At 47.0% G+C, this 27,266-nt stretch overlaps 1 protein-coding gene across 45 annotated transcripts in view; it reads left to right on the forward strand.

Moving 5' to 3' along the window:
* The window catches only part of LOC135289121 (uncharacterized), a 262,105-nt gene that overhangs the window by 126,911 nt on the left and 107,928 nt on the right, over positions 1-27,266 (forward strand). For 42 of the 45 annotated variants that reach the window (XM_064402475.1, XM_064402478.1, XM_064402480.1 and 39 more), the window contains 2 exons: positions 4,106-4,162; positions 15,604-15,693. In XM_064402475.1, the coding sequence (XP_064258545.1) occupies positions 4,106-4,162; positions 15,604-15,693 (147 nt within the window). Of the gene's footprint in view, positions 1-4,105; positions 4,163-4,306; positions 4,419-6,194; positions 14,354-15,603; positions 15,694-27,266 lie in introns of all 45 variants that reach the window. The other 3 variants (XM_064402500.1, XM_064402499.1, XM_064402501.1) reach the window with 3 other exon arrangements.

Consider the following 27,266-nt stretch of genomic DNA (forward strand, 5'->3'; position numbering starts at 1 on the left):
CTCCTGTCCAAGCCGTGGGCTGCCAGCTTTTCCAGGAGTATGATGTGGGAGACAGTGTCAAAGGCCTTGCTGATGTTTGGTTCCTTTCCAATTTCTATACTCTATTGTGATCTATTCCATGTTTCAATATCCCAGGATGTATATCCCAGATGGTGGGGCCCAGCTGACAGATGTGGAGTCCAGCATCTATTTTCTAGGACCATTAATCTATGACAATGATGTCCAGCTTCCCTTTCTAAATCAGTAATCAGTGACATTGATGTCCATCTTCCTTTTTCAGGATGTTTTTGCCGTTTCGATAGGAGCTTGGGATGGGTTCACTTCCTTCTTTTGTTTAAATCCTTTATGCATTCTAAAGCTACAGTTTAAAATCCCTAATACAAAGCAACATTCTAAAGCTATAATTCAAAGGTTCTTATTACAAAAACAGCTTAAGACTTATAATAGTTAATTGCAAACAAAAGATTGGTTCAAAGGCCTTCTTCCATGCTTTGCTTTCCACGGTTGTTTATTAGAACTCATCTTTATAACTGTCCCACGGCCGCGTTCCACACATTTCACAATTACAATTACACAGGTTACCTTTATTTACCTGATACGAAACACAATTTGTATTTCACAAAATCAACAGGCACCGTATGCATGCAAGCCATTGCTGGACCAGAAGGACAGCCTAAGCTGGTGGCAGTCGCCCTTGTTCAGAAAAGAAAATCCGCATAGTGAATGACGAGGAAGAGGCAGGACCTTCACATCCAGCAGAAGAGACAGAGCCAGAAAACGTCACTCGATCCCTATTATCCCTGGGCAAGCTGCGTGAGCTGCGTAGAGAGTTCACATGCGAGGCAAATGAGTCCATGTTGACCAGGCTGCTCTGAATCCGGGATGCTATGGCTAATGATAGAATTACGGATGGTATCGTAGGCAGGCAACAGGGATGCCTGTCCCGGGGTGTGGCTATTGACCAGGGGATCGGGAAAAGACAGGAAACTCTGAGCCTCTGGCAACGACTGCTGTCAAGTGTGAGGGAAAGGCACCTTTGTGCCCACGTTTCGCCTGTGGAAACGAAACTGGCTGGGCATGTCTGGAGCCTGGAAGAGAAAATTGAAGAGGGCTACCAGAAACTAAGAGAGGAGGTTAAGCAGGGTATCTTCCATATCTCGCCAGGACAGACGAGAGTCTCTGCTATTAGGAGCAGGCGTCCCCCAGCTAAGGAGAAAGTGTACACTCCATGAGGGTATACTCCCGGCAGCATAGGAGTGATGATGTTATGTCCAGAGAGAGGAAAAGGGGGTGCTTCCCCTTTCAAAAGGGTTCCTGCAAACTCACGGGGGTGGCAGCTGGTCTCAGTGCTAGTAGTGGTCGAGGTGCGGTGGCGGACAGCTGGAATCTTCTCAGCAGCAGCGGGCACAGGTGGGGAAGGTGGGCAGGACTCAGTCGTAGTGCTGAGTTGCAACACAGCAAAGACGCGGGTCAGAGCACACAATCTCCCTTGGCACCATGCTGCAGACCCCCCCCAGTTAAAACTCCCCAACCCCCACTGGAGAATCGTAGTATCCTAGACCAGCCCAGGTGTGAAGGGACCTTGAAAGATCATCTGTTGCAGCCTCTTGTGGGAAAGGGTGCCTAGATGACATTATTTAGCACCCTGTCCAACCGCATGTGGAAAACCTCCAGCAATGGGGACTGGTGCAACTTGTGCCTGTTGTCCCTTGTCTTCTCCGTGTGGCTCCCTTGAAGTACTGGAATACTGTGTGGAGGTTCCCACTGAGTCTAGGCAGGTGCCTAGCATTTTGCAACTAATTCCTTTGTCATTGCTGGCCTTCATGCAGCCGCTAGCTGTATTTAGATGTTCCTCCACAGCTTTTGGATCATGCTGAGCCCATTTGTCCGAGTATTTAGGACTTAGGCTTATTCCCTGCTTCTGTAAGTATTCAGTGATATCTCTTGCCATCCCTCTGACTCTGCCAAGTAGTGCAAATGGTTGTTTTAGGTCGCTTGAAGAATCGGCAGAAAAGGTATCAGCAAAAGCAGGTTCTCCAGCCCTTTGAGCATCTTCGTGGCCCTCCTTGGGACACTCTCCAGTCTGTCCGCCTCTTTTTATTGAATTCTGGGGAAGAGAACTGCACACAGAGTGTGGCCTGCAGGCATGGCCTCTGTGAGAAGAGGCGGTGGTCTGCTCTGCACTAGTCACAGCTAGTTTTCACCAGCTAGGCACCAGACTTCCCTGAGAGCCAAAACCGAGCAACTCAGCAAAGCTGGTGGCACCCTTGTGTAAGCATATTTAAGAAAGGGTAAAGTGCTGTCTGGGGCAGGTATTTCCCTGCTGCCCTTAGATCTGGCAGGTGGCTATGTCCTGAAGGAACTTTTTCATCTTATTTTCTCCTCCTGTCCTATTGAGGAGGGGTGGTGAGAGAACAGCTGGCTGAGCCCCTGGCAGCCAGCCATGGTCTGACCTCATAAAGCCTAAAAGGCATATTCTTCCTTGAAGAAGGGGTAGGTGGCTTAGAGATTTTAGGAACAGGACTGAATGTTGGTTTGAGTGAAGGGCAGGTACCAATCTGTCTTCTATAACTGCAATTTCAGCAGCAAAGGACAGCTGAGAATCAGGCCCCAATGATGCTGGTTTGGGTGTTGCTAAGATGGAGTTCATTTCCCCATAGCAGCTCTCACAGTGCCGTGTGTCACGTGAAAAAGGGAGGAGGCTTCCTTGACCCTTGGTGTGGGGAGATTTACTCAGTCTTTAGTGGTTAATTTGTCTGTCTTTCAGCAAAGTTGAGACCGTTGTGCCCGACCAGTCTGTCAGCATCCCATTGGGGGGATCCTTCACCGAGCAGTCCTACAGGATCAGAGGGTGGTTCGAGTGGCTTAGGGAAACACACCAACAGTGTAAGAGAGACCCCCGCAGCAGGTCTTCCCCTTTACCCATTGTGTTACCCTGCTGCTGCCAACTGGTAGCGTCTGCCAAAGATTCACACTAACACTTTATGGAATGACACGCTTTATTAATATAAATTGTGACAGGTTGTCTTGGTTTGAAAAGACAGGAGCCTGTGAAGGAAGGCAAAAGCCTCCTGTGAAATGGAAAAGGTAAACCCCCTCCCTCCGAATTATCACAACTTCAGAATTAAAAAGGGCTCTCAGGCAAAGATATGGGAACGGGAATAACAGTTCTTTACTAGGAAGAAAAAAAACTAAATAACAATGTAATTTAGCACAAGCAAAAAAACCACTGGCAGAGTGAGAAAAACCTGACACCCTGAGAAGTCAGGGTGCTGATAGCAGTCCAGCCAAATGGTGGCTGCTCCTCCTGGAGCGGCGATCTGCAGAAGGGTGTAGATCCCTTCCGAAAATGCGGCGAAGGAGCAGCTGGGCCTTGGTTCCTGATTCCTCTGGGAAATCCAGCGAAGAAGGCTGTCTGTGGTCTCAGAAATGCTTGTTTTATGGTGGCAGGGATGCTTGGCTCCTCCCTCTGGGTGGAGCATCTCCCAATGGGATGATGTAACTAATCTTACCAGCCACAGTGAGTAATTCAATAGCCCATTAGCAGGAGATTATCTTCCTGGCAGTGTCATTGTTCTTGAAAGAGATAAGAAAAACTGCCTAACCCCCAACAGATGGCAAAAATAGAATACATGCTTATTTTACAAGCCAGGACATTATATAGCCCATTAGCAGGAGATTATCTTCCTGGCAGTGTCATTGTTCTTGAAAGAGAGAAGAAAAACTGCCTAACCCCCAACAGATGGCAAAATAGAATACATGCTTATTTTACAAGCCAGGACACAGGTTAAGGTTCGAAGATTGTCGGTGATAGTGTCTGACTGCAAAAATATATTTGAAGGAATACACAGACAAGCTCTAATCCCCAATAAAATGTTCAGCATGCATAGAGTATGATTCTTATCCAATAGGCATCTCTATGGGGGAGACGACAGGTTCAGCCAATCAACTGATCCCAGCAGCTACGATGGAGTCTTCCCTAAATTTTCCCCTTTTTTGACTTATTTTTATACTATTTCTGTGTGTTTAAGTGGAGCTCGAGTGACTCTAGTCGTACATACCTTTGTTACTGATTGGTGTAGAATTCTCTTACTTTGCTTTACAGGTACAGTCAGAAAGAACAGAGAGCACATGCCCAGTGAGGGATGGTCGCACTTTGGAGGTGGGTACCTTTGGGACGGAGGTGTGCGTTAATATTATTATTATTATTAGGCTTTAATGAAGCAAGTTCATCTAAGGAGAGTGGTTTCACCACAGTTGCTGTCTCAGCAGTAAGACATCTTCCCCTATCTCCCTTGGTTGACAGGTGGTATGCTGTTTATCAGCTGCAAAGTACCATGGAGTTCCCTTCCCTGCAAGGATTTCTGCAGAGCCTGGCCTTCGCTCCGCTCCACCCTCCATTCCATCCCTCTTAGCAGGTGTGTGTGTGTATGGGGAATCATCATGGAATAGGTTTCAAGTCATGCCCACTGTATTCCACTCAGGGAGCAGCAACTGTGATTTACCCTATAATTCCCGTACTGTTATAACTCCTGTGAGGATGCTAATATAAGTCCTAAGTTTCCTCTAATTGAATCCCCAGTTACCGGTCCACAGTGTCCCCGGTCATTTTCCCACACCGTGCTTTGCACTGGTAGCTAGAAAGGTGTTGATAACACACCAGAGTTTTGGCTACTGCTGGGCAGTGTTGGCACAGCATTAGCGCTGTCTCTCCAACATTCTGCCCCAGCATCAGTAGGCTGGGGGTGGGCAAGATCCTGGGAGGAGACACCACTAGACCAGCTGACCCAAACTGGCCAGAGGGATATTCTGTACCATATGACATCAGCCCAGAAATAAAAGCTAGGTAAAGGGAGGAGGAAAGGGGGGCATTTCTTATTTACAGTGTTTACCTTCCAGAGAAACTGCTACGTGTCTGGAAGCCCTGCTTCCCAGGAAGTGGCTAGGCAGTGCTTGCTGATCAAAAGTAGACAATAAGGTTGGGGGTTTTTTCCCCTCTCCTTGTTCATGCGCAAACTTTCACTTTTGCTTTAGTAAACTGCCTTATCTCAATCTGCAAGTTGTTTTTCATCTCTCCTGTCCAGCTGGGAAGGGGGAGTGACAGAGTTGTTGGCTGAACACCTGGCATCTAGCCAAGATAAACCCACACCAGTCCTTTTTGGTTCCTAACGTGAGCTGAGACAATGGCAGTTATATATCTTGCATGGTATAGTAATAGCAGTTCTTGAGTAGCAAGCTCCTGTGCGTGGACATGGAGTTTGTGGGGTACGCTGCTTATCTCTTTGTTTTGTTCAGTTTGGGAACATGTTAATACAAACAGTGTCTCTGCGCTTTGCTGTGACATTGGTGGCTTTGTTGTGCTGGAGGAGCTATCTTCTGGGGACAATGAGGGAATCCCTCTCCCTCTCCCTATCTGGGATTGATGTGTATTGTTTTAGAATGCAGGCTCCCGTGTTCCTTGTTCTTCCTCATGTAAGCTGTTGAATACTATTAATACTATTAACTAATACTGTTGGCCTACTATGGGGTTTGTGGAATCTGGTGTCATCCTGCTGTAAGACAAAACAAACTGTAGGTGAGGAGATATTGAAATGTGCCCTGAAGCGGCTGGTCCCTGGATGGCAGTGTGTGTGGAAGGATTTGGGCAGGTTCCTAGAGTGGTTATCACCTCCCCTTGCCTGGGACTTTACACCTAAACAGGCAATGAGCCCTGGCAAACGGTTGTGTCACCTGATAGAAGGGTGCCTTACCTACCCCGATGAAACCCAGCAGCTTCTCACCCTGTACGAGGCCCTGGGCTATCCCTGTTGAGCCACAGTTCAGTACTGTCAGAGGAGTGTGGCTGAGGCAGGGACCCAAAGTGCATTTGAGGACACTATGGCTGAGATAGGGACCCAAACAACAACGACTACAGTAATTGCCCCCCAGAAGTGTCAAAGAAAAGGTGAATAAGGAGAGCCAAGGAGCGATCAGCAAGACTCACTCACCTTTTAGTCGTCCCATGTGGCCAGTGCAAAAGTCTGATGGAGGGTGGAGGTTAACAGTAGACCATCGTGGCCTCAATGAAATAATGCCCCCACTGAGTGCTCCTGTACTGCACATGTTAGAGCTCCAATATGAACTGGAGTCAAAGGCAGCCAGGTGGTGTGCTGCACTTGGCATTGTCAATGCATTTTTCTCAATTCCTTTGGCAGCAGAGTGCAGACTGCAGTTTGCTTCCATGTGGCGGGGTGTCCAATACACCAGGAATCGACTGCCCCGGGGGTGGAAACACAGCCCTAGCATCTCCCATGGACTGATGCAAAGTGTACTGGGGATGGGTGATGCCCCTGAACGTCTGCAATGCATTCATGACATCATTGTGTGGGGCACTGAAGCAGAAGAAGTGTTTGAGAAGGGAAAAAGAATAGTTCAGAATGTTCTGAAAGCTGGGTTTGCCATAAAGAAAAGCAAGGTCAAGGGACCTGCATGGGACATCCAGTTCTTGGGCGTCAAATGGCAGGATGGCCGCTGTCATGTGCCTATGGATGTGGTTAAGAAGATAGGAACTATGTCTTCACCAGCTAAGAAGATGGAAACACCCTCTTTCGTAGGCTGCCTGGGGTTTTGGATAATGCGTATTCCAGGTTATAGTCAGCTTGTGAGGCCCCTCTATCAAGTGACCCGGAAGAAGAACCATTCTGAATGGGGCCTTGAGCAACAACAGGCCTTTGAGCAGATCAAAGAGGAAATAGCTTGTGCGGTAGCTCTTGGGCCTGTTCAGACTGCACCAGCCCTGCAAAATATACTCTACGCTGCAGCTAGGTAGCATGGTCTCACTTGGAGCCTCTGGCAAAGAACATCAAGAGAAACCCAAAGTCGATCATTAGGGTTTTGGAGCCGGGGTTATTGAGGGTCAGAAGGCCCTCTCCACTCCAGCTGAAAAAGAAATATTAGCAGCGTATGAGCGGGTTTGAGCATCCTCAAATGTTTTTGGGATAGAAGCCCGTCTACTCTTGACACTGCAATTTCCTGTGCTACACTAGATGTTCAAAGGAAGCATCCCTTCGACGCATCGTGCTGTTGTTTTGGCAATCCCTTGTGTGAGGACACGAGGCTTGACTCCATTTTCATCAGAAGGCTGATTTATTATGTTATATATTATATTAAAATACTACATTAAAACTATACTAAAAAGAACAGAGAGAAGAAGATCAGAAGGCTACAAAGACAGGAACAGAATAGGAATGAATAACAAAAATCCTGTGACTGCTCACAGCCTTGGCACAGGTAGCTGTGATTGGTCACTGATTGAAAACAATCCACATGGACCAATGGAAGATGCACCTGTGGCCTTCCACAGCAGCAGATAGTTATTGTTTACATTTCTTTCCTGAGGCTCTCAGCTCCTCAGGACAGGAAAAATCCTAGCAGAGGAATTTTCCCTAAAATATCATGGTTACATCGTGCAAACAGCGCTACATGGAGTAAGTGGGTGGGTAGTGCTGATCACACAACGAGCTTGACTGGGGAAACCCAGTTGCCTGAGAATCCATGAAAAAAGGCAGAGATTTAGGATAATTTCTTTGAAAGGTCACTCGTGCTCAAGAAGCACCTCCATATAATGAGTTATCAGAAGATGAAAGAGGCCATGGTCTCTTTACTGATGTATCCTGCATTGTGGGAGGAAAGCATCAGAGGTGGAAAGCTGCTGTGTGGCGTCCCACAGAACGAGTCGTTGAGGCCGCTGAAGGAGAAGAAAAGTGCCTGGTTCTGTGTCTCTATAGTGACTCCTGGATGGTGGCTAATGCCCTATGAAGGTGGCTACAGCAATGGAAGAAGACCAATTGGCAATGCAAGGGTAAACCCATTTGGGCTGCTGCGTTGTGGCAGGACATCACTGCACAGATAGAAAACATGGCTCTGAAGGAATGTCACGTAGATGTTTACATGCCCAAATGCCGTGCCACTGAGTAACATCACAATGATGAACAGCTAGATAAGGCTGCCAAAATGGAAATAGCTCAGGTAGACTTAGACTGGGAGCAGAAGTGTGAACTATTTACAGTGCGATGGGCCCATGAAACATCAGGACATCTAGGAAAAGATGCAACCTACAGATGAGCTTGTGATCGAGGGGTGGATCTGATCACAGAGGCTATCACACAGGTCACCCATGAATGTGAAACATGTGCTGCAATCGAGTGAGCCACACGAGTACAATCTCCTTGGAATAGATGGCCTAGCTGGGTTTTAAAGGTGGTGAGGCCTGGCAAATTGACTATATTGGACCACTGCCATGAACACACCAAGGCAAGAGCTTACATACTCACCATGGTAGAGGCAACTACTGGTTGGCTGGAAAAATACCCTCTAAGCCATGCTATTGCTCGAAACACCATCTTAGGCCTTGAGAGACACATTTTGTGGTGTCATGGTACCCCAGAAAGAATGGAATCAATGAGGCTTGTTTTTGAAATAACCTCGTAATCTCTTGGGCAAAGAAGCATGTGGATATATCACATCCCTTACCACCCACAAGCATCTGGAAAGATTGAGAGGTATGGTGGACTGTCAAGAGGGTTAGGCAATCGGGCATGGAAGCATTGGGATGCAAATTTAGCAGAAGCCACTTGTCTGGTTAACACCAGAAGATGTGCTAACCGCGCTGGTCCTGCCCAAACAAAACCACTACATACTGTGGGAGGAGATAAGGTCCCCATACTACACACAGGAAAGTGGCTGAGGAGGTTGGTGTGGAATTCTCCTCCCATGGGAAAAGGCAAACCTATTAATGGGATTGTCTTTGCTCAGGGACCTGGGTGTACTTGGTGGGTAATGCAGAAGGATGGGGAGACCTGGTGTGTGTCTCAAGGAGATTTAACCTTGGGGGGAAATAATGAGTGTAAATTGGATGTTGCAGGGAGTAAAGTAGCAGGAGTGGCATGAACCTACGATGAGTGAATTTTACGAGGCGTGAGGAGAGTGCAACAATAGCCCAGGCAAGGGTGCCAAACGATCGTGTGTGTCGCTTCTGCCCCGAGCACCCATCTTGATGGAATGGAGCCCAAGTCATGGCCTGTTTGTAAACATCCAGAGGGGTGGAGGAAACCCATGGAATGGGAAAATAATATCGATCTTTGAAAGGAAGGGGGACGGTAGTTAATGAAAATGTATACGTGTGTTGGGCATAATGATGGTTTAAGCATGGAGTTTAAGTTCTAAGCGTTGGTAAGAAGGGATTGCAGTCATGACAAATAAATACAACGGAATTATTAGAAGACAGATATCTATATATATATAAAATTCTGTGGCATCTGAGTATGATGCAAATGGTGTGAATTAAGGGGTGGAGTTTGTATTGGGTGTGGCTGAGATGGAATTAGTTTTCCCCATAGCGGCCATCAGTGCCATGCTTTGCATTGGTAACTAGAAAGGTGTTGATAACACCCCAGTGTTTTGGCTACTGCTGGGCAGTGTTGGCACAGCATCAGCGCTGTCTCTCCAACATTCTGTCCCTCATCAGTAGGCTGGGGGTGGGCAAGATCCTGGGAGGAGACACCACTAGACCAGGTGACCCAAACTGGCCTGAGGGCTATTCTGTACCATATGACTTCAGCTCAGAAATAAAAGCTACGTTAAGGAGGGGGAAGGGGGCACATTTGTTATTTACAACGTTTCCGTTTTGGAGCAACCCCTACGTGTGCTGAAGGCCTGCTTCTTGGAAAGTGCTTGCTGATGGGAACTAGAGGATATAATTATTTGTTTTTCTTGTTTGGTTTTTCATGCAAAAACTTTCTCTTTTCCTTTAGTAGACTGCCTTATCTCACCCTGTGAGTTGTTTTCCATCTTCTTTTCTCTCTGCGTCAAGCTTATAAGGGGGATTGATAGAGTGGCTCTGTGGGCACCTGTCATCCAGCCAAGGTCAACCCACCACCGATGCTTTTGATGCCGTCCAGGTGTTGTAGGATAAGGGCGCTGATAATGCGGGTAAATAATTGGCCGTGGAGCTGGTGCTTGCAGCAGCGTTCTGGGTTCTATGAACACGGGACCCTGTTTTTGTATCAGCATCTGCATGGGAGAGCGGAGCTCCATCTCACTAAGCGGAGCAAAGATATTTTTGCCAGTAGGATAGCCGACCTCATTAGGAGGGCTTTAAACTGAAAGCACGGTGTTGCGGCAGGGCATCCCCGAACTGGAAATAATTACCATTAACTCCGTGATTCACAGAAGGCTGATCAATCTCTTTATTTTATATATATATATATATGTATATGTATATATGTATATATGTATATTTATATATATATGATTATTAAGAAACCCATTGCTTTTATAGACAGTTCCGATACACCTGGACCTAATTGTCCCTTGAATCCAAACACCATCACCATTGGCTAATTAAGAAACCACCCTTTGGTAAACAAATCTCCATAACACATTCCACATGTTCACAATAACAGGTGCAGCAAGTGAAGATAAGAATTGTTTCTCATTCTTTTCTCTGATCTTCTCACAGCCTTCCTCAGAAAGGCCTGGGAAAGTTATGTGTTGCTCTCTGTGGTCAGAGAGCTGCTGCCACAGTGAGGGTGCGAGGAGGGAGAGGGAGAGAATAATCAGCAGCCCTGTGCGGGAGTGATGGACAGGGTCAATGAACAAAGGGCAGGGCAAGAGCTCCAGTACCTTGAAGTCCCCCTTAGAACCCGAAGGCAGCCGTGGATGTCATAGCTGCAAGTGTGCCCAGCAGAAAGATCTCCTTGGACGAGTAAGTTTTAAAAGAGGAGATTGACAGGAAGCAGGGAATCCAGGTACACGGACAGGAGTTCGATGCCAGGTATTGTACGCTGTCCCAGGCTGAGCGACGGCCTGCCTTCAGAGTGCACAAAAGGAAGGTAAGTCAGAATGTAACCTCGGGGTGACTGACACAATTAACTCCTGAGATGAAGGAGACCGGATGCATTTCTGTGCTCAGGGTAGGAGGAAGAACCCTCCCCCACCTCCTGAAGTGCCCCTACAGAACCGACAGGATGCTCCTGGTTTAGGAGACTGAAGAGCACATGAGTAATGGACAGGACCCAGGACAAAGCCAACCATGCAAAGCTGACCTAACCACCTGCCTACGTTAGAACCAGTGTGACCAGAGAAGCACATAAAGGTATTAGTAATTGGAGATTCCCTCCTGAGAAACACCGAGACAGCCATTTCCCACCCAGCTGATTTCTCTAGAGAGCTCTGCTGCCTACCAGGAGCTCGCATTCATGGTGTCACTGAGAGGCTGCCGAGGCTGGTGAACCCTACAGATCATCACCCGCTCCTACTCTTCTCTGTAGCATCAGATAAGGCAACTTAGAACCCTCCCAGGAGTCTATTATGTCTGTAAGAGCGATGCTAAAAGGATGGGGAGCACAGGTGATGGTCGCCTCTATTGGTGTCCGGTCTGAGGAAGGGGTCCAGGAAGGAGGAGACGGACTGAAGAGCTGAATGCTGGGTTGCGTAGCTGGTGCCATACTCAAGGTTTTGGCTTCTATGATCATTGATCTGCCTTTGAGAAGCCGGGTCTGCTGGGAGCTGATGGGATTCATGTGACCAAGTTGGGAAAGAGGATCTTCACCAGCACCCTGGTGAGACTTACAAGGAGGGCTTTAAACAAGACTCCGTGGGGAAAGACGATGGAGTTTTGAGCAACAGAGAAGAGCCAGGGGCTGGTGATGTGTTGGGAAACAAGAGGGGAATACTTGAGAAATGCTGCAAAGGAATTGGGGCTTGATCCTTGTCCAAAAAAGTGACACAGTCAACAGCTCAACGGAAGTGCCTCTGTACCAATGCATGCAGTATGCATAAGAAAGAGGAGCTGGAAACCACTGTGCAGACGGTAAAGCTAACAATGTAATCACTATAGTAGAAATGTGCTGGGACAACTCAAATGACTGGAGCTCTGCAATCAATGGCTGGTCAGAAGGAAGGAGGAGCGGAGGTGGCCCTCTATGTAAACCAAAAATAAGAGGGATTTCCTGTACAGAGCTGTCTTTGAAAGACAGCGATGAACAGGTTGAGAGCTTATGGGTGAAAATTAGAGGCCAAGCTGTTGCATTAAGAGTAAGAAATTTGTCAGAAAATAAAGCCCCTTGCGTTCCTGCTGGTCCTCAGAGATCAGTGGGACTGGGTGAGGTTAGGCTTAATTTCTGATTACAACCAATTCAGCGCTGTAAGTCTGCTAGCGTTCTCTAAGAACCATTGCAAGCACAGATTCAGGAACAGAGTGCTTTTCTGAAGTTACAGAAATAGACATTTGGAACTGTCATTGAGAAATGCACTAGCTGTGATAGACCTCTAATAACATTGTGCTAACCCATGCAATACTAATAATAGCAATGGCATGCAGAAGCTTCCCAAGAGGGTGGCCCCACATGGGAGGAGGAGAAGAGAACAGACCGGCAACTGTCCCCGATATCTTTTGGGAATTCCTGCTACCTAGCTGAAATTTCTGCCCTCCTTATATACAGCTCAATCTGCTTCTCCTTACATATAGCATGATCTAAGCAGAGAGCTGAGTGATAGATACGTGGTGGTAGCATGTACTTCAGTAAGCTTATTAGCATATGCATGAGTGTGCGTTTTAATACTTAAATGACCCTTAATCAGGCAAAGGTTACTTTTTTGGCCTTGGTGTCCTTCAAAGTTCTGCTCTTAAGACTTCCTTCCATTTCATGCCGTTCATCAGAGCCAAAAGAGGGCTATCCTAGCTGCCCATGAACTCCTCCTTTGGCCATATTGTCCTTTCTTGACCTCATCTATGTGGATCTCCATCGGTAAAGATAAGGTGGAGGTTACACGGTTTAGGCCTTAACGCTTTTCTGGCTCCATGGTCATCATCCCACACAAGCCAACAAAGGAAACCTTGTGCTTGGTATCTACTATAGGCCACCTGATTAAGAGGATAAGTTCGACGTAAGAAATCAGGCAAGTTCGGCAGGAGATGAGCGTGTCTGAGTAACGGCCTTGTCTTCTGGTCGAGCTGAAGCACAAAGTGGAAACGCATAGGTAGTGGAAGCAGGGACACGCGTTCTGGGAAGAATCTAAAGATGCCGCCCAGGTCTGTAGGGATGGGATCAGAAAAACTAAGGCAAAGCTGCAGCTGAATTTGGCAGGGGATGTAAAGAATCATACTATGGGCTTCCACAGGTGCATTGGTCAGAAAATAAGACTAAAGAAAGCATATGCAACCCACGTGCCCGGCCCCCGCTGATAAATAAGCCAGGAGGTCTAGTGGCCAGCAACATGGAGAAGGCTGTGGTACCCGGCGATTCATTTTCCTCTGTTTTCACTGGCACGTTTATCAAACCTCTTGGGACCCTGAACCTCAAGGCAGGGGCTTGGGGAACAAAGTCCCTTCCATCATAGGAAAAGATCTCTTTTGAGACCACCCGAGGAACCTGTGAATACACAAGTCCTGCGCCTGGGGAGGCACAACCCCATGCACCAGTACATGCTGGAGGCCGATCGGCTGGAAAGCAGCTTTGCAAAATAGGACAATGTGCTCTTGCCTCAAAGGCGGCCAAGGATCTCCTTAGCCCCATATAGAGGAAAGCAGGGTTCGTATATGTTACAAGACAGTTGTGTGAACCATTCAATATGCTCACTGTCCTCAGGGGTGCAGGGCACCACAGACCACCCTTGGGCAGCTTTGAGGGCACTGCCTATTTTTCTAAAAGCCTCCTATCCAGCTTAAGGCAAATCCTACTCTCCTGAGCCCTCAAGCCAGCAGTGCTGAATGCACGCTTTACATTTTATTTGCTTCCAGAAGTGCAGCTTAGAAATGTCTGCCATGTAAGAGGGGCTTTCAGCAAACAATGTAGAGCAACTTCAGTTGTTTTTTCAAAATGTCCTGAGAAGTTAAAGCCAGGCCTGTCCTGGCCAAAGCAGTCATTTGACTGGAGGGAGCAGCAGCAAAAAGGCACAGGCACCTTTGGAGTGGACTCGATGCGGTAACAAAAAGCAAGAAACAGTACTTGTAGCTACTACAGCCTCTTCTGCGACCTCGTAGCCCGCCCTCTGGGTCGCAGCACTACGCGGGGCAGATCCCTCCGCGCCCCGCGGGCATCAGGTCGACGAGGGCGGACTCGCCAAGGGGGCGGGGGAAAGCGGAAACGACAGGCGAGACAGCAAATCGAGACGCGGGCCACGATCCGTCGGCCCAATGGGCGCCGCGAAGGGCCCGGCTTAGTGGAGGAAGTGTCGGGGCGGACACGGGCGTTGTCCTTGGCTGGCGAGAGTGTGGGGGTGCTGGCCTCTGGCCCCGGTGGCGCCACTACTGTCTTCGGAAAGATTATCGGCAAGGCGTTTCTCTACTATCGTCAGCGACGAGGACGAGGAGGTAGCCGTACCCTTGCTCTGTGCGCGGTTCCTCTTCCCTTCCCCCCTCTCCCCCTCGTCCCGCGCTTGCGGACATCTGAGCCGAGGACCCGGCGCGCGGTGCCCGCGCGAGCGGCAGGGTGCTGCTGCGGGTGGGTGCAGGGACGGGGGACGGACGGGACCTCTCTGGGTTGTGGCGCTCTCTACTGCACCATCCCCTAAGCTTGTTCTGAGCCGCACCCCCACCCCTCCGGCTGCCGCGGGCGTACTGGGTTGCTGGAGCTGTCCGGACTCGCCTCGCATTCCACCCCCACCGTGTCGTGTGCGCGCGTAGATAAGGACCTCTGACGGTAACTTGGCCTCAGTGTGCCTCCTAACAGCTTCGAAGAGGTTTCGCAGCTTTGCTGTGCTAGGCTTTGCTTCTGAATCCGCAAACTGGATTATTAGGACAAGGAATTCCGGCTTTCTCTAGTAAAAAAAAAAAAAAAATAAAAAAATTAAGAAGTACGAAATGGTCATCCTGCAGGCTGCAACGGCTTTCCAGAACTTGTTTCTGTGGGGAAGTAAGACCGTGATAACATCATGCTTGCAAGGGTCACGAGTGTTGGTACTGGAAACTAGAGTGAGCTGCTTAGCCCGGGGGGGAAACCAATACAGCCGTTGCCTATGCGATGTTAACTTTAAGGTAATATCCCATATGACTTAGTTATTAGAATGCTGAAAGTTACCGGTTAGGGATGCCTTCTGCTTTTAAAGGCAGAGCTTGGATGGGGGTATAGAAGACAGACTCGTCCTATGCACTTGCAGGCTTCCTGTCATTATGCGTGTGTTCGATACTTGAGCTCCCTTGTCCTGTGGGAAACGAATGGCCGCTGCTCTTCCACTTCACTAAACTCTTTGAGGATTCAGTTAAGCCATTTGTCTCCTGCCTCTACGTAGACCACACAAAGCCAATAGAAAACCTGCTGTGGAAAGAATAAGCCTGAACTAAAACATCACTGATCACAAGTTGCTAGTCATAAGTAGTTGCCCATCGCCTTGTGCCCATCGTCTTGCATGACAAATCCCACTTCTGGAGGGCGCTCTGTAAAGATGTCGTGTTTTGGGTATAGAAAGCATTATAATCATGCAAGAAAAAAATCAATGTTCTGACTTGTGTTTGGGGTATCTGGTAATCTGCTTCTGTAGAAGTTCCGCCGGGCAGATGGGTTTGCATTAGCTCTTAGCTTTCTCTGAAGCTGGTTATGTTTTAACTGTTTAATCTTCCTCCAGTGCCGTACGCTCCATGATCTATCGATTTTCCTAGTCATGCCTAAGGAGCCAATTATCGAGTTGTCTGAAGCAGGAGGTTCTGGTGAATCTGTAAGTACCGTGTAAGCTTTCTGTATGCTATATTGTACCTGTAGATAGTTCCTCATTTACTAGACTCTTTCCCATCCCCCTTTTCCCTCTTGATAGAGCACAGTAGGCTTCTTTGGGTTTTCTGGCGCTATCATCTTTTTGCCTCTAGCCTGTAATGAAGTTGAGCTTTTTGACTAAAAGCAGTGCTATCAAGCAGTGCTGGTTCCTGGGTATGTACTTCTGGTGCAAAATGCTGTGTTGTTTTGGAGCACAGTCTGGTGTCTATTGTTGTGGTTTAGAGTGAGAGTAGTAGAACTTCTAACATGCAGAAGAGTGCTTGGGGTTTTGGCAGGTCAGGGGCAAGGAAGGACAAAGCTGGTTGAGAGGTGCTGGATGTTTTGCTTTTAGCTATGAAAGCCATGTTCAAAGACTTTGTAAGCCCACGCAAAAGGCAGCCTAAAGTTTATTTTCCACCAGGTTTGGTGATGTTGCCTGAAGACACAGTGGGGGCTTTAACCTGGAGACAAAGTCAGCTTGTGTGTCTGTTTTGTAGTCCTTTGCTGTTTAGCTTGAGAAAAATTGCCTAGCTCTTTTTGCCCCTGTGGCGTGCATAATTGGTCTTGGTAACTTTGCTTGGAACGCTTCAGTTGCCGGCGGTCGGATGGCCATTAATTTGACATGCAATGATTGAATTGCTAGGAATTGGCTAGCTGCTTTCTCTGGGTGGTTCTCTGCTCTCGTTCCTTCCCTTCCTGCCCTCTGCCCTCATTATGTGTTCCTTTTTCTTTTGATTTTATTTATTTATGGGTTTGTACTTCCTTCTCCAGCTTCTTGGGCATGTAATGATTGTTGGCGAGATGTGTGTTGCTCACCTGGGCCTGACCAATGGATTCCGGATGGTTGTGGATGAAGGGCCCGAGGGTGGGCAGTCTGTCTGTCGGATACATCTACCCGTTCTGGGTGGCCGTCAGTTGGACTGGCCACCTGGCTAAGATTTTGGCACCTCAGGAGTTGCTGCACGTGTACAATCGCCACTGAATGGATTTCATCTGTTGCCCATCAATCTAGCAGCTTCTGATGTGTAATTTTTTTTTTGTCGTGTGTCTGTGGAAGGTAATAAAAGCTTTGAGCAGCAGTTGCACAATAAAAATTTGTCATGGGGATATCACCTCCGTCTTGGGTGTTTTACTGAGGGGAAGTAGTTCTGCAAGTTCAAACTGTTATAGGTAAAAATGAAAATATGCCCAATTATAATAAAAATATAAAAGGAATTTATTTCGCGACCGTAATACAGTCCCGACAGCCAACAATCAAACGGACAGCATAACACTCCCGGGAGGTAAGCTGGGTGAACGTGGGAAATGGTCTCTATCGCACCAAGTCCCCCTCGTCCACACTGGCTGCTCCGAGGCAGCGGTTCTTATGTGATTTATTTTGCCCGCGGCAGAGTCCCTTTGTTTCTTTCTGAGTTCTTCATATTCAAGTTGGTTTCTTTCTTCGGTTTGGGCTGCACAAAGCCTTCGTCCGGGAATTGAATAATACACTTCCCCGATTCCCAGAATCTGGCATTCAGATGGAAGGTGTTGATGGCTCTGGTCATCTCAGATAGGTAACTTGTCCAGGCCATCATCTCTTGGGCGTCACGGGGCACATGCTTTTGTGAATGCCCATCTCCTGTGCATCCGAGGTTTCCTTCGCATGTAAATGTTGTGGTGCCTCTCTGCCCATCTGCCGCGGTTTCGCCATCCTGAGGATAAAAATTCCTCCCTCTCCCTTCCCCTATATACAGTAAGTTTGTTTTTAGATATACTGTAAAAGTCATAGTCTTTTCTCTTAAAAGCTACAAGCCTGTTATTATCATGGTTGTATGTCCATTCAGTTACCAGCAAGAAAGGATGCCATTATAAATTAGAGATGCTTTTATACATATTCCTTTTTATATAATTCTATCTGCATGAATTACTAACTATATCTCTAACAATTCCCCCCCTTTTTTATAAACAAACTAATTCATGCAGTTTCTAAAAATTTACTCACAAGTTTATTTTTAGCCTTTTCCATGTTTTTTTTTTTTAGTGCCCTCCTGTAATTTATATTTATTTGTGACCTCTTTACCATTCCTTCTCTCTCTGATGATCTTGAGGTACCTTCTTGTACTCTCTAACTTCTGACTCGTTGCCTTCTATTTGTCTTTCAAATTGTGCTAGAGCATTAGCCGCCCACTTGTGTGGAGCATCCTCTTCTACTTTCATAATTTTTGAAACTAGATTGGTTTTCCCTGTTGCAAGCTCTGTGTCCATAGGCATGGCTGCAATTTGCATCCCTTGTACGACTGAATGTATTAGTCGGATGAAACAAGAGATGAGACAGGGTAGAAAAATGACTCCGGCTATGGAACAAAGTATAAAGAAAATTAACTTTTTCCACCAGGCTCCATTAAACAGGTTGTCCCACCAAGAGGCATTTAGGATTGAATTCCATTTCTGGATGGGCACATGGGCAACCCTTTTTATCTCAGCTGCAAGTCCTCGTATCGTCTCTCCATAATCATCAATCTCAATACAACACTCGGACTCGTTGAATTTCCCACATACTCCCCCCTTCTTCCGCTAATAGGTAATCCAATGCAATCCTATTCTGATAGATAAAGGCTCTCATCTGTGAATGCTGCTTTGATAGTAGTTCAAGAGCGTCTGCAGTGTGGTTGGATACGATCTCTACCACTGTCTGGAGTCTAATCAGGCGGTTCAGGAGGTATATTGAGGTACGGTAACCCCAGCTACCATCCTGGGCCCAAGTGGCGGGCCCGTAGTATTCAATAATGCGCTCTGCGGGCCATTCTTCTTCCCCCCATTTTTGGCTTCCTTCAAAGATAGGGAATTTCTTCCTTACCTCCCTCTTCTGGCGGTCCAGGGTTTCATATAAGGGAGCCCCCAGTGATCTACTTTCTGATCGGGGTAAGGTAAAGAAAGCCGGTCTGATCAGTCCTAGGGTGCATGACCCTTTCCATCTCCAAGGCAGTTCACTGTATGCCTTTTTCCCACAAATCCAATATATTCCATTTGGTGCTTTCCAACTCTTTATATCTTTTGGTTTATTCCAAAAGTCCTTTAATTCCCTTATGGATTGGAAAGGGTTAGCCCCAGCAATCTTGTTCCAGCAAAGGCCAATTTTTTCACTCCAATCGCATTTATAATTTTTCCCTTGGCTCCAGTACCCCAAGGGAGGTTCTGGCTGCTAAATTTGGCTTTTATTATCCGAGCTTAATGTCAGTGTGGAAATACAGTGTGTGTACCCCACGATCTCCGTGTATTCTTTCCCCTCCCGGCTTATACAAATTGTTCCAATTACCCGTTTGTCCAGAGCCCATCCTTCTGGTCGTTGTATAACTTTGGAAATTTTGGTGTTGTCCCATTTTAACAGTTGTTCTGGTGTTAACTCTTCTCCTTTCCCAGGCCATTTTTCAGCTGATTTCAGCCCCCTACATATCCAACAATTTGACAGACCCAGTTCTGTAGCTATCTCTTGCATAAGATCTATAAATAGGTTTCTGTCTGATGTGGGTAAACCGAAATCATTGTACTGTTTTTCCAATTGATCGTATTGATCACTCAGGGTTTTTAATCTCTCTTGTTCTATTCTGCACCTCCTCATTTCAGATTCCTGTCTTTTTAGCTCCTGAGCAACTTGTTGGATCTTACTTTCTGGGTCTACTCCCTCCTTGTTTCTAGAGAAACAAAAAGTCTTGTCATACTGTAGGCAGACTCGATCATCATGATTTTCAAGCAAATCGATGATAACCGGTTCTTTTCTTAAAGGGATCTTGTTTTCATATTTCACATTTTTGCCCACCCAGTAGGTTTTTCCTCCCATGGCACACATTCCCAACTGTTCACTTTCATAGCATAACTTATTCACCTGATAATACCCTAGAAAAATTGATTCCATTCTTCCCCCTGTCCAGACAGTGCGGTTGCATTTATCACATACAGGAATTTTGACAGGTTCAATATTGCGCTTATGCCTTATATGGGTTGACTTAGCCTTTCTGGACGCTACCTCTTGCGGGATGCAGACTTCTTCCCCTTCTGTTATACAAGCCTTATATCGAGTGCCATTGAACCAACAGTGCCTGCTTATTGTGCCTTCCATGCAGTTCCTGGGTGTGAGGTTGGTAGAAGCCTCCGCCTCACCCTGACCTCCCTCAGGGCCCTTGGTGCAGACTCTACACGTTTGGTTGGGGTTCCACTGTTCCAAATTGATTTGGTTCTTGGCATACGCACTAGTCCTGAGGCACGTGACTAGACTCAGGCTCATCAGGATTACTCCTACTATCATTCCTCTGCCTCCACTCTCGCCCACTGGGTTGCCACCAGCGGCGGGGAGAACCATCTTCTTGGCAGCAGGAAGTAGTTTCACGGAGATCATAACTAGCCCGAGCTGCGTACCTTCTCTTAAATATTCCCCACCGGTGGAGTCTTACTGGCCGGGCGCTGCAGGGTACTTTGATTTGTTTCCGGCACTCGACGGCTAGAATTTGGGCCCAATATTGAAGCTTTCCCCTTAGTCCGTTTTGAAAGAGCCTAAACCACACTAGGGAGTCTGCCTCAATCACCCACAGTTCTTTGAGGAGCGTCAAAAACAGGTTAGTCAAGTGCACTTCATGATTAAAACAGTCTTCACACAGACCCCTAGGTCTCACCCCCCTTTCGCAGTGCACCACCCACGATTCTTTACAATAGAAGCACTTAAAGGTCATAAATGGGTGGCATGGGCAGTCAGGCTCTTGACACTTTATCCGGTCGATCTCGGTCATCAGCGTGGCTTGCGCAGTGTAAACTTCAGATCTCCAGGGGGAGAAACAACTTCCCACTCTGGTGTGCCCGCTTGAGGTTCCACCCGCTTAATCCTTGAAGCGTGGGTCCACCCCTTCTCAGCTGTTCGAACTGCCATGTCTGTGGTTAAGAGACCAAGAAAAGGCCCTTCCCAATGAGGGGATAATGGTACGTCTCTCCATGTTTTTATGAGGACGTAATCCCCTGGTCGGAGTGGGTGAATGGCAAAACCTAAAGGAATTCCTTGTATTTTCACTCCTTGTTTCCTTAGGTCCTGCAAGTTCCTATTAATAGCTACAAGGTATGGTCTTATTTGTCCATCCTCAATTTTGGGGTGCCCTATCGGCATCCCGTGTTCATACGGCATTCCGTATAACATTTCAAAAGGTGATATCCCTGTCTCTGAATTTGGCAGAGTCCTGATATTCAGTAGGGCCAGAGGGAGGCATTTGACCCAGGACATCTTTGTTTCTAATGTCAATTTCGATAACTGTGCCTTTAAGGTCTGGTTCATCCGCTCGACTTGACCAGGGCTCTGCGGGTGCCAAGGGGTATGATATTCCCAGCAGATCCCCAAGGCTTCTGCCATCTGTTTTATCACCCTTGAGGTGAAGTGTGTACCTTGATCTGAGTCAATGTATTTTATCAAACCGTACCTGGGTATTATTTCTTCCAACAATATTTTAGATACCACCTGTGCCGTGGCCTGGGAGCTCGGAAATGCCTCTACCCAATGTGTTAATTTATCTACTATTACTAATAGGCATCGGTATCTGCCTACCTTTGGTAAATCTGTAAAGTCCACCTGGACCCTCTCAAAGGGTCTATATGCTACCAGGCGGCTCCCCCGTGCCGTCTGCCTGGCCCAGGTTCCGGTTTATTTTCTGACATATCATGCATCCCTGCACCTCTTGTTTTGCTAACTCATATACTCCTTTGCATCCGAAAAACTTTAGGAATTGTTCTGCTAAAGCCAGTGCCCCCCAATGAGTTTGAGCGTGTAATCTTCTTAAGATTTTTCGAGTGTATTCCTTAGATAGTAATTCGCTCCCATCTGGCAATTTCCACTTACCTCCGTCTAGTTTTCCCCCCATCCTCTCATATCCTTCACTTTCCTTCTCAGAGAATTGGGGGGGAAATTCCTGTGCTTCCCCACCACGAATTTCTGGGGTACTTATCTATAAAAGTGCTGCGAGTTTGGCTTTCTGGTCTGCCAAGTTGTTACCTCTCGTCCTAAATTGTGCACCGGTTTGGTGCCCCTTTACATGTACTATTGCAATTCCTTCAGGTCCTCTGATGGCTGCCAGAATTTGTTTTATTAATTCTTCATGAATTAACCCCTTTCCTTCCATGCTAATTAATCCCCTTTCTTCCCAGATTTTTCCAAAGGTGTGCACAACCCCGTAGGCATACTTTGAGTCCATGTAAATGGTTCCTATTTTACCTTTTAATCGCAGCAGGGCTCTCAGCACTGCATACAATTCGCATGCCTGGGCTGACCAACTTGTGTTTAAAGGGCCCGATTCCACCGTTTCCCCAGTTATTCCGTCTATGATAGCATATCCAGTTTTTCGTTTTCCCTCTATAACTCTAGCAGATCCATCTACAAACCATTTTCCCCCTTCTTCTAATTCTTCTTCCTCTAAATCGGGCCTGATTTTGGTCTGTAGCTGAACCATTTCTGCACAATCGTGGGTGGGTATATCTAAGGCTTCTCCATATAATAATTGGGCCGGGTTTTGGACTGCTGTGCTTTTAAGTTCCAAATCGTGGGAATGGATTAAGATGGCTTCATATTTCAGAAGCCGTGCGTCGGTGAGCCATTTCTCTGCCTTTTGTTGCAGAATATTTCTGACATTGTGTGGAGAATATACTTCCAATGGAGCCCCGAAGGTTATCTTTTTGGCTTCCTCCACCAACACAGCCGTAGCCACGATAGCCTGGAGGCACATAGGCCACCCCCTGCTTGACAGGGTCCAGAAGTTTGGACACATAACCCACCGGTTTCTTTGATCCTGCCCAATTTTGTGTTAATACTCCATAAGCAGTGTGATTGCTTACATTTACAAATAATTGAAAAGGTCTCTTTACATCTGGCAGGCTCAATACCGGAGCTACAATGAGAGACTCTTTTAATTCCCTAAAGCTCTTTACATCCTGTTCGTTCCACTTGGGTTTTTCTGTAGTTAATTTTTCATATAAAAATTTTACTTTTTCACTGTACCCCTCAATCCATTGCCGGCAGAAGCCCAATAATCCCAAAATTTGTCTCACCTCTCGTTTTGACTGAGGAGAAGGCAGGGAGATAATTCCGGCTGTTCTATCAGGGTCTAACCTTTTCTTTCCCTCTACCAGCCAGTGACCCAAATACTTTACCTCGGGTTCTGTGAATTGCAGTTTGGACTTTGAGACTTTTAGACCTTTGTTTCCCAAGAAGTTTAGAAGGGAAATGGTGGTTGATTGCACTCCCTCCTCATTGGGACCCGCTATCAATAGGTCGTCTACATATTGTAGTAATTTGGTTCCCTTTTCCGGGACAAATTTGCTTAGGAGCTGTTCAAGAGCCTGGCCGAACAGGTTTGATGAGTCTACAAACCCCTGTGGCAGGGAGGTCCATCTGAGTTGTTGCTTACGATTTGTCTCCAGATCCTCCCATTGAAAGGCAAAATAATTTCGGCTCTCTTCTGCCAGAGGGCAGGTCCAAAAAGCGTCTTTTAAATCAATTACGCTGTACCAGATATCTTCTGGCGACACATTATTTAGTAGGGTATACGGATTAGGGACAGTGGGAAACAAAGTCTTAGTCCTCTGGTTAACTGCTCTCAGATCCTGAACCAGGCGATAGCTCCTGTCTGATTTTCGGACCGCAAGAATGGGAGTATTGTGCCTAGACATACATGGTTCTAAAGTACCTTTCTTTATTAAATCTTCTATGATTGGTTTTAAACCCCACCGACCCTCCAGAGGCAGTGGGTACTGTTTCACCCTAATGGGGTCCTCCGGTTTCTCTATTTCTATCAATAGGGGTTCCATTTCCAGTCTCCCCGCCTCTCCTTCCTTATGCCATACCTTAGGGTTTATTTTTCCCTCATCTTCTGAAGTTAGCTTATATAAACTCACCACGAGTCATGATTCTTGAGCTATCAGGCTGACGCCTAAGTTTGCCATCAAATCCCTTCCCAACAGGTTATAGTCAGCTTCTTCTACCAACAACATATTCCGTAAGCATGTTTTATTTTTCGATTCTATTTCCACGTCTTTGATCACTGGTGCTTTAAAGGGTTCCCCCTTCACCCCGATTACCATCATGAAATCCTCGCTTTTAGAGCATCCCCGTGGAAGATGTTGTACAGTGCTCCTCTCAGCCCCAGAGTCTACTAAAAATACTATTTCCTGCTTATGGGATCCAATCTTAAGTTTTATCAAGGGCTCCCTCGGTGTTACAGACCCCATATTAAAAAGCCCCTGACACCTCTAGTCTTCTTGGAACATCTTTTCATCCTTCATCCTTTTTCTGCATTCCCTTTTAAAGTGTCCTTTTTGCTTGCAATAATAGCACTCCGGTGCTTCCCTTTGCCGGGGTGCAGGTTTCCTCGGTGGGTGCACGGGTCTCCCCGTGGGTTTCTGCACCTGTGCCGCTTTCCCGGTGGTTGGATTCTTCTCCTGCTTCTGGGCTTCCCTCACTGCCACCACCAGAACCTTCGCTTGAATCTTTTGTTTTTCGTCCTCCCTCTGCATGTATACCTTTTGTGCCTCCCGCAATAGCTCCTGCAATGTCTTCTCTTGCCACTCTTCCAATTTTTCTAGCTTTTTCTGTATATCTTCCCATGATTTGGCTACGAATTGTGTTTTTAATAGTATGGCTCCTACCGGAGAGTCAGGGTCCGTACCTGAATACATTTGGAGACTTTTCCTCAGCCTTTCTAGCCATTCGGTAAGAGTTTCATCTTTCCCCTGGCATTCCCCCAAAGCCTTCCCCAGATTCTGTCCCTTTGGCACCGCCCCCCGGATACCCTGTATAATCATGTTCCTTAGTTCTATCATCTTCTGCCGATCCCCTTCTACCTGGGCATTCCAGGATGACCGCTGGCTGGGCCATTTATCCTCCCCGCTCCCCGCTTGTGGGTTTCTGCGTTCCCAATCCTTTATTGCAGCCGCCCGTATCATGTCCCGCTCTTCCACATTAAACAGAGACCTCATAATAGCACAAATATCATCATATGAATAAATGCTGTTCCCTAGAAATTCATTCAGCCGCTCCGCCACCCCCAACGGATCATCCATGATCCTTCCCATCTCCTTTTTAAATGCCCGCACATCTCCTGAATTTATTGGCATGTTTATATAACCAATGACCCCTGGAGCAGTTGGGACTTCCCTGAGAGGAAAGAGACCCTCTTGTCCCTCCTCGTCCTCGCTATCGTCCTGGTGCGTTTTCCAGGTTTTGCGTCTCATGCGACTGGTGGGTGGGGATCCCTTCCCTGCTGATGTATGCACGCGTGTAGAGCTCTCCTCTTGTTGCGCCAGAGGAGGAAGGGATGATGTCCGTTCTGGTGGGGATGGGATTGCTGACGCTTGCTCTTGTGGGGATGGGACTTCTGGTGGTGGCGTCTGCGGTGTTGCCTGGCGGTGTCCGGGGTTTTTGGGTTCTGGGAGGGGTCCCTGCATCTGAGGGTTTGGGTATGGAGGAGGAAGATTCTCCAGGGGCTTCCAGGCCTTTAGTAAATCCTTTTGTTGCTTAGAAGTTCTGACGGGGAATAGCCTGATACTGGCGTATTCCCACAAATGAGCATACTCCAATTCCTTCCCTGTAGAACCCTCCTCAAACACAAACTCCCCCAGTGCTCTGCATATTTCTTTATAAAACGATCCGAACGTCGGCCAGAATATATATTTCCTAATTTCCATATCAGCCCATTTTTCCATGCAATAGTAGATTACCTTTTCTTTAGATTTTTGCCTCCTCGTAGGGCAATCCTCCCAATGTTCTAACATCCACCCCAGAGGACTGTGCCTCGGTATGTCGGGAGTATTACACCTTCCCCTCCTTCCTGATTTTTCAGGAGTCTTTCCCTGGATCTTGCTCTTTTTCAACCCCATTTTTTCTTTTACTTACCTTCCTTGTTACTAAATCTATTTAGTAGCCGAACTGCTTTTTTCTGTTTTTATTGGTATACCAAAAAAGAAAAACCTATTGCTGACTTACTGGTCGCGCAGTGAACCGAGCCGCGGATTTTTAGTCAAGAAAATGAAGAGCTCTCTTACCTATCCCTGGATCCAGCGAGGTCTCATCTTTCCTTGGGTTTTTATGGACTCCCCGTTCCCTCCTGATCCAGCCCGTGATCGATAAAACACCCCCCTTTCCCCTTTCGTTTCCCGGGGCTTTTTGGGTTGGTATGTGTTCCAAACGAGCTTTTCACCCGCTTCCCCCGCGACCGACCACTTTCCTCGTGGAAGAGTGGAACTGCAATCTTGGAGTCCACACTCGCTTCGTGATATTTATCACGTCACATACACACTCGATCACTCCCCACTCAACCACGCGATACTTACGGTTCATTTTCCTGCGTGGAGCCTTTGTGCGCGTCATTTTTACAAGTAAAAATTGTCAGCTATACAGAGAATTATCTCCATCCTCGAGAGCTCTGGGCACATTTTTACCTTTCGATTGTGGCTTTGTTTTTTAGGCTACAGAAAGTTTGTATAATCTGATTGGTTCCGCTGGGCTATCCCAATATCGTCCGGCCGCTGAATTCAGCGGGGCGCCGCCTGGACCTCAAGAGGGGACCCTGGAATCCTTATCAGATCATGTCGGGCTGGTCACCAAGTTTGTTATAGGTAAAAATGAAAATATGCCCAATTATAATAATAATATAAAAATAATTTATTTCACGTCTGTTAGGAATATAAGTAGTAATTCGTGGAGATAAATAGTGTATAAAAATATATATGTGAACAGAGTAAACTGGGGAGAGAAAAAGGGGGGGGGGAAATCCCTTTGTTCCCTTTAGGTTGAGAAATCCAACAGGATGACGAGATCACAAGACCTCGAAACCGCAGCAGATGGACATCTCAGTATTTGCATCCAAAGGGAACTCCAGCTGCACCAGGGACGAGCATTCATCAGCACCTACGCCCAAAGACACCAGGTGCTGATGGCCCAGACAAGATGCCTATCTGTGGGGATCAGAACCATCAACACATGGAATCTGAATGCCAGATTCCGGGAACCAGGGAAATGGACCATTCTACCCCCGGACGAGGCTTTGTCCAGAGAAAGAAACCACCTTGAATATGAAGAACTCAGAAGGAAAGAAAGACTTTCTGCCACAGGCCAAATAAACTGTATAAAAACTGCTACCTTGCAAGCAGTAGGCGTGGATGGGGAGGTCTAGGTACCAGTTGGTCCTTTCCTCACGTTCACCCGTATCACTTCCCGGGGGTGATGCGCTGGCCGTTTTGGTGGTGGCTGTCGAGACTGTTTTTATGGCCGCGAAATAAATTTTATTTTTCATATTTTTATTAAAATTGGCTAATTCGCATTTTTTATTTATAAGAATTTGGTGACCCCGACGTGATCTGGTAAGGATTCCAGGGTTCCCCTTTCAAAGTCCGGGCGGCGCCCCGCTGATTTTCAGTGGCCGGACAACATTGGGAAAACCCATCGGAACCAACCAGATAAAAACGAACTTTTTGTAGCCTGAAAGTTAGCCACAACCAAACGGTGGAACAGGCCCAGAGCTCTCGAAAGCGGAGACA

Source organism: Passer domesticus, chromosome W (assembly GCF_036417665.1).
Source record: "Passer domesticus isolate bPasDom1 chromosome W, bPasDom1.hap1, whole genome shotgun sequence".
NCBI classification, from domain to species: domain Eukaryota; kingdom Metazoa; phylum Chordata; class Aves; order Passeriformes; family Passeridae; genus Passer; species Passer domesticus.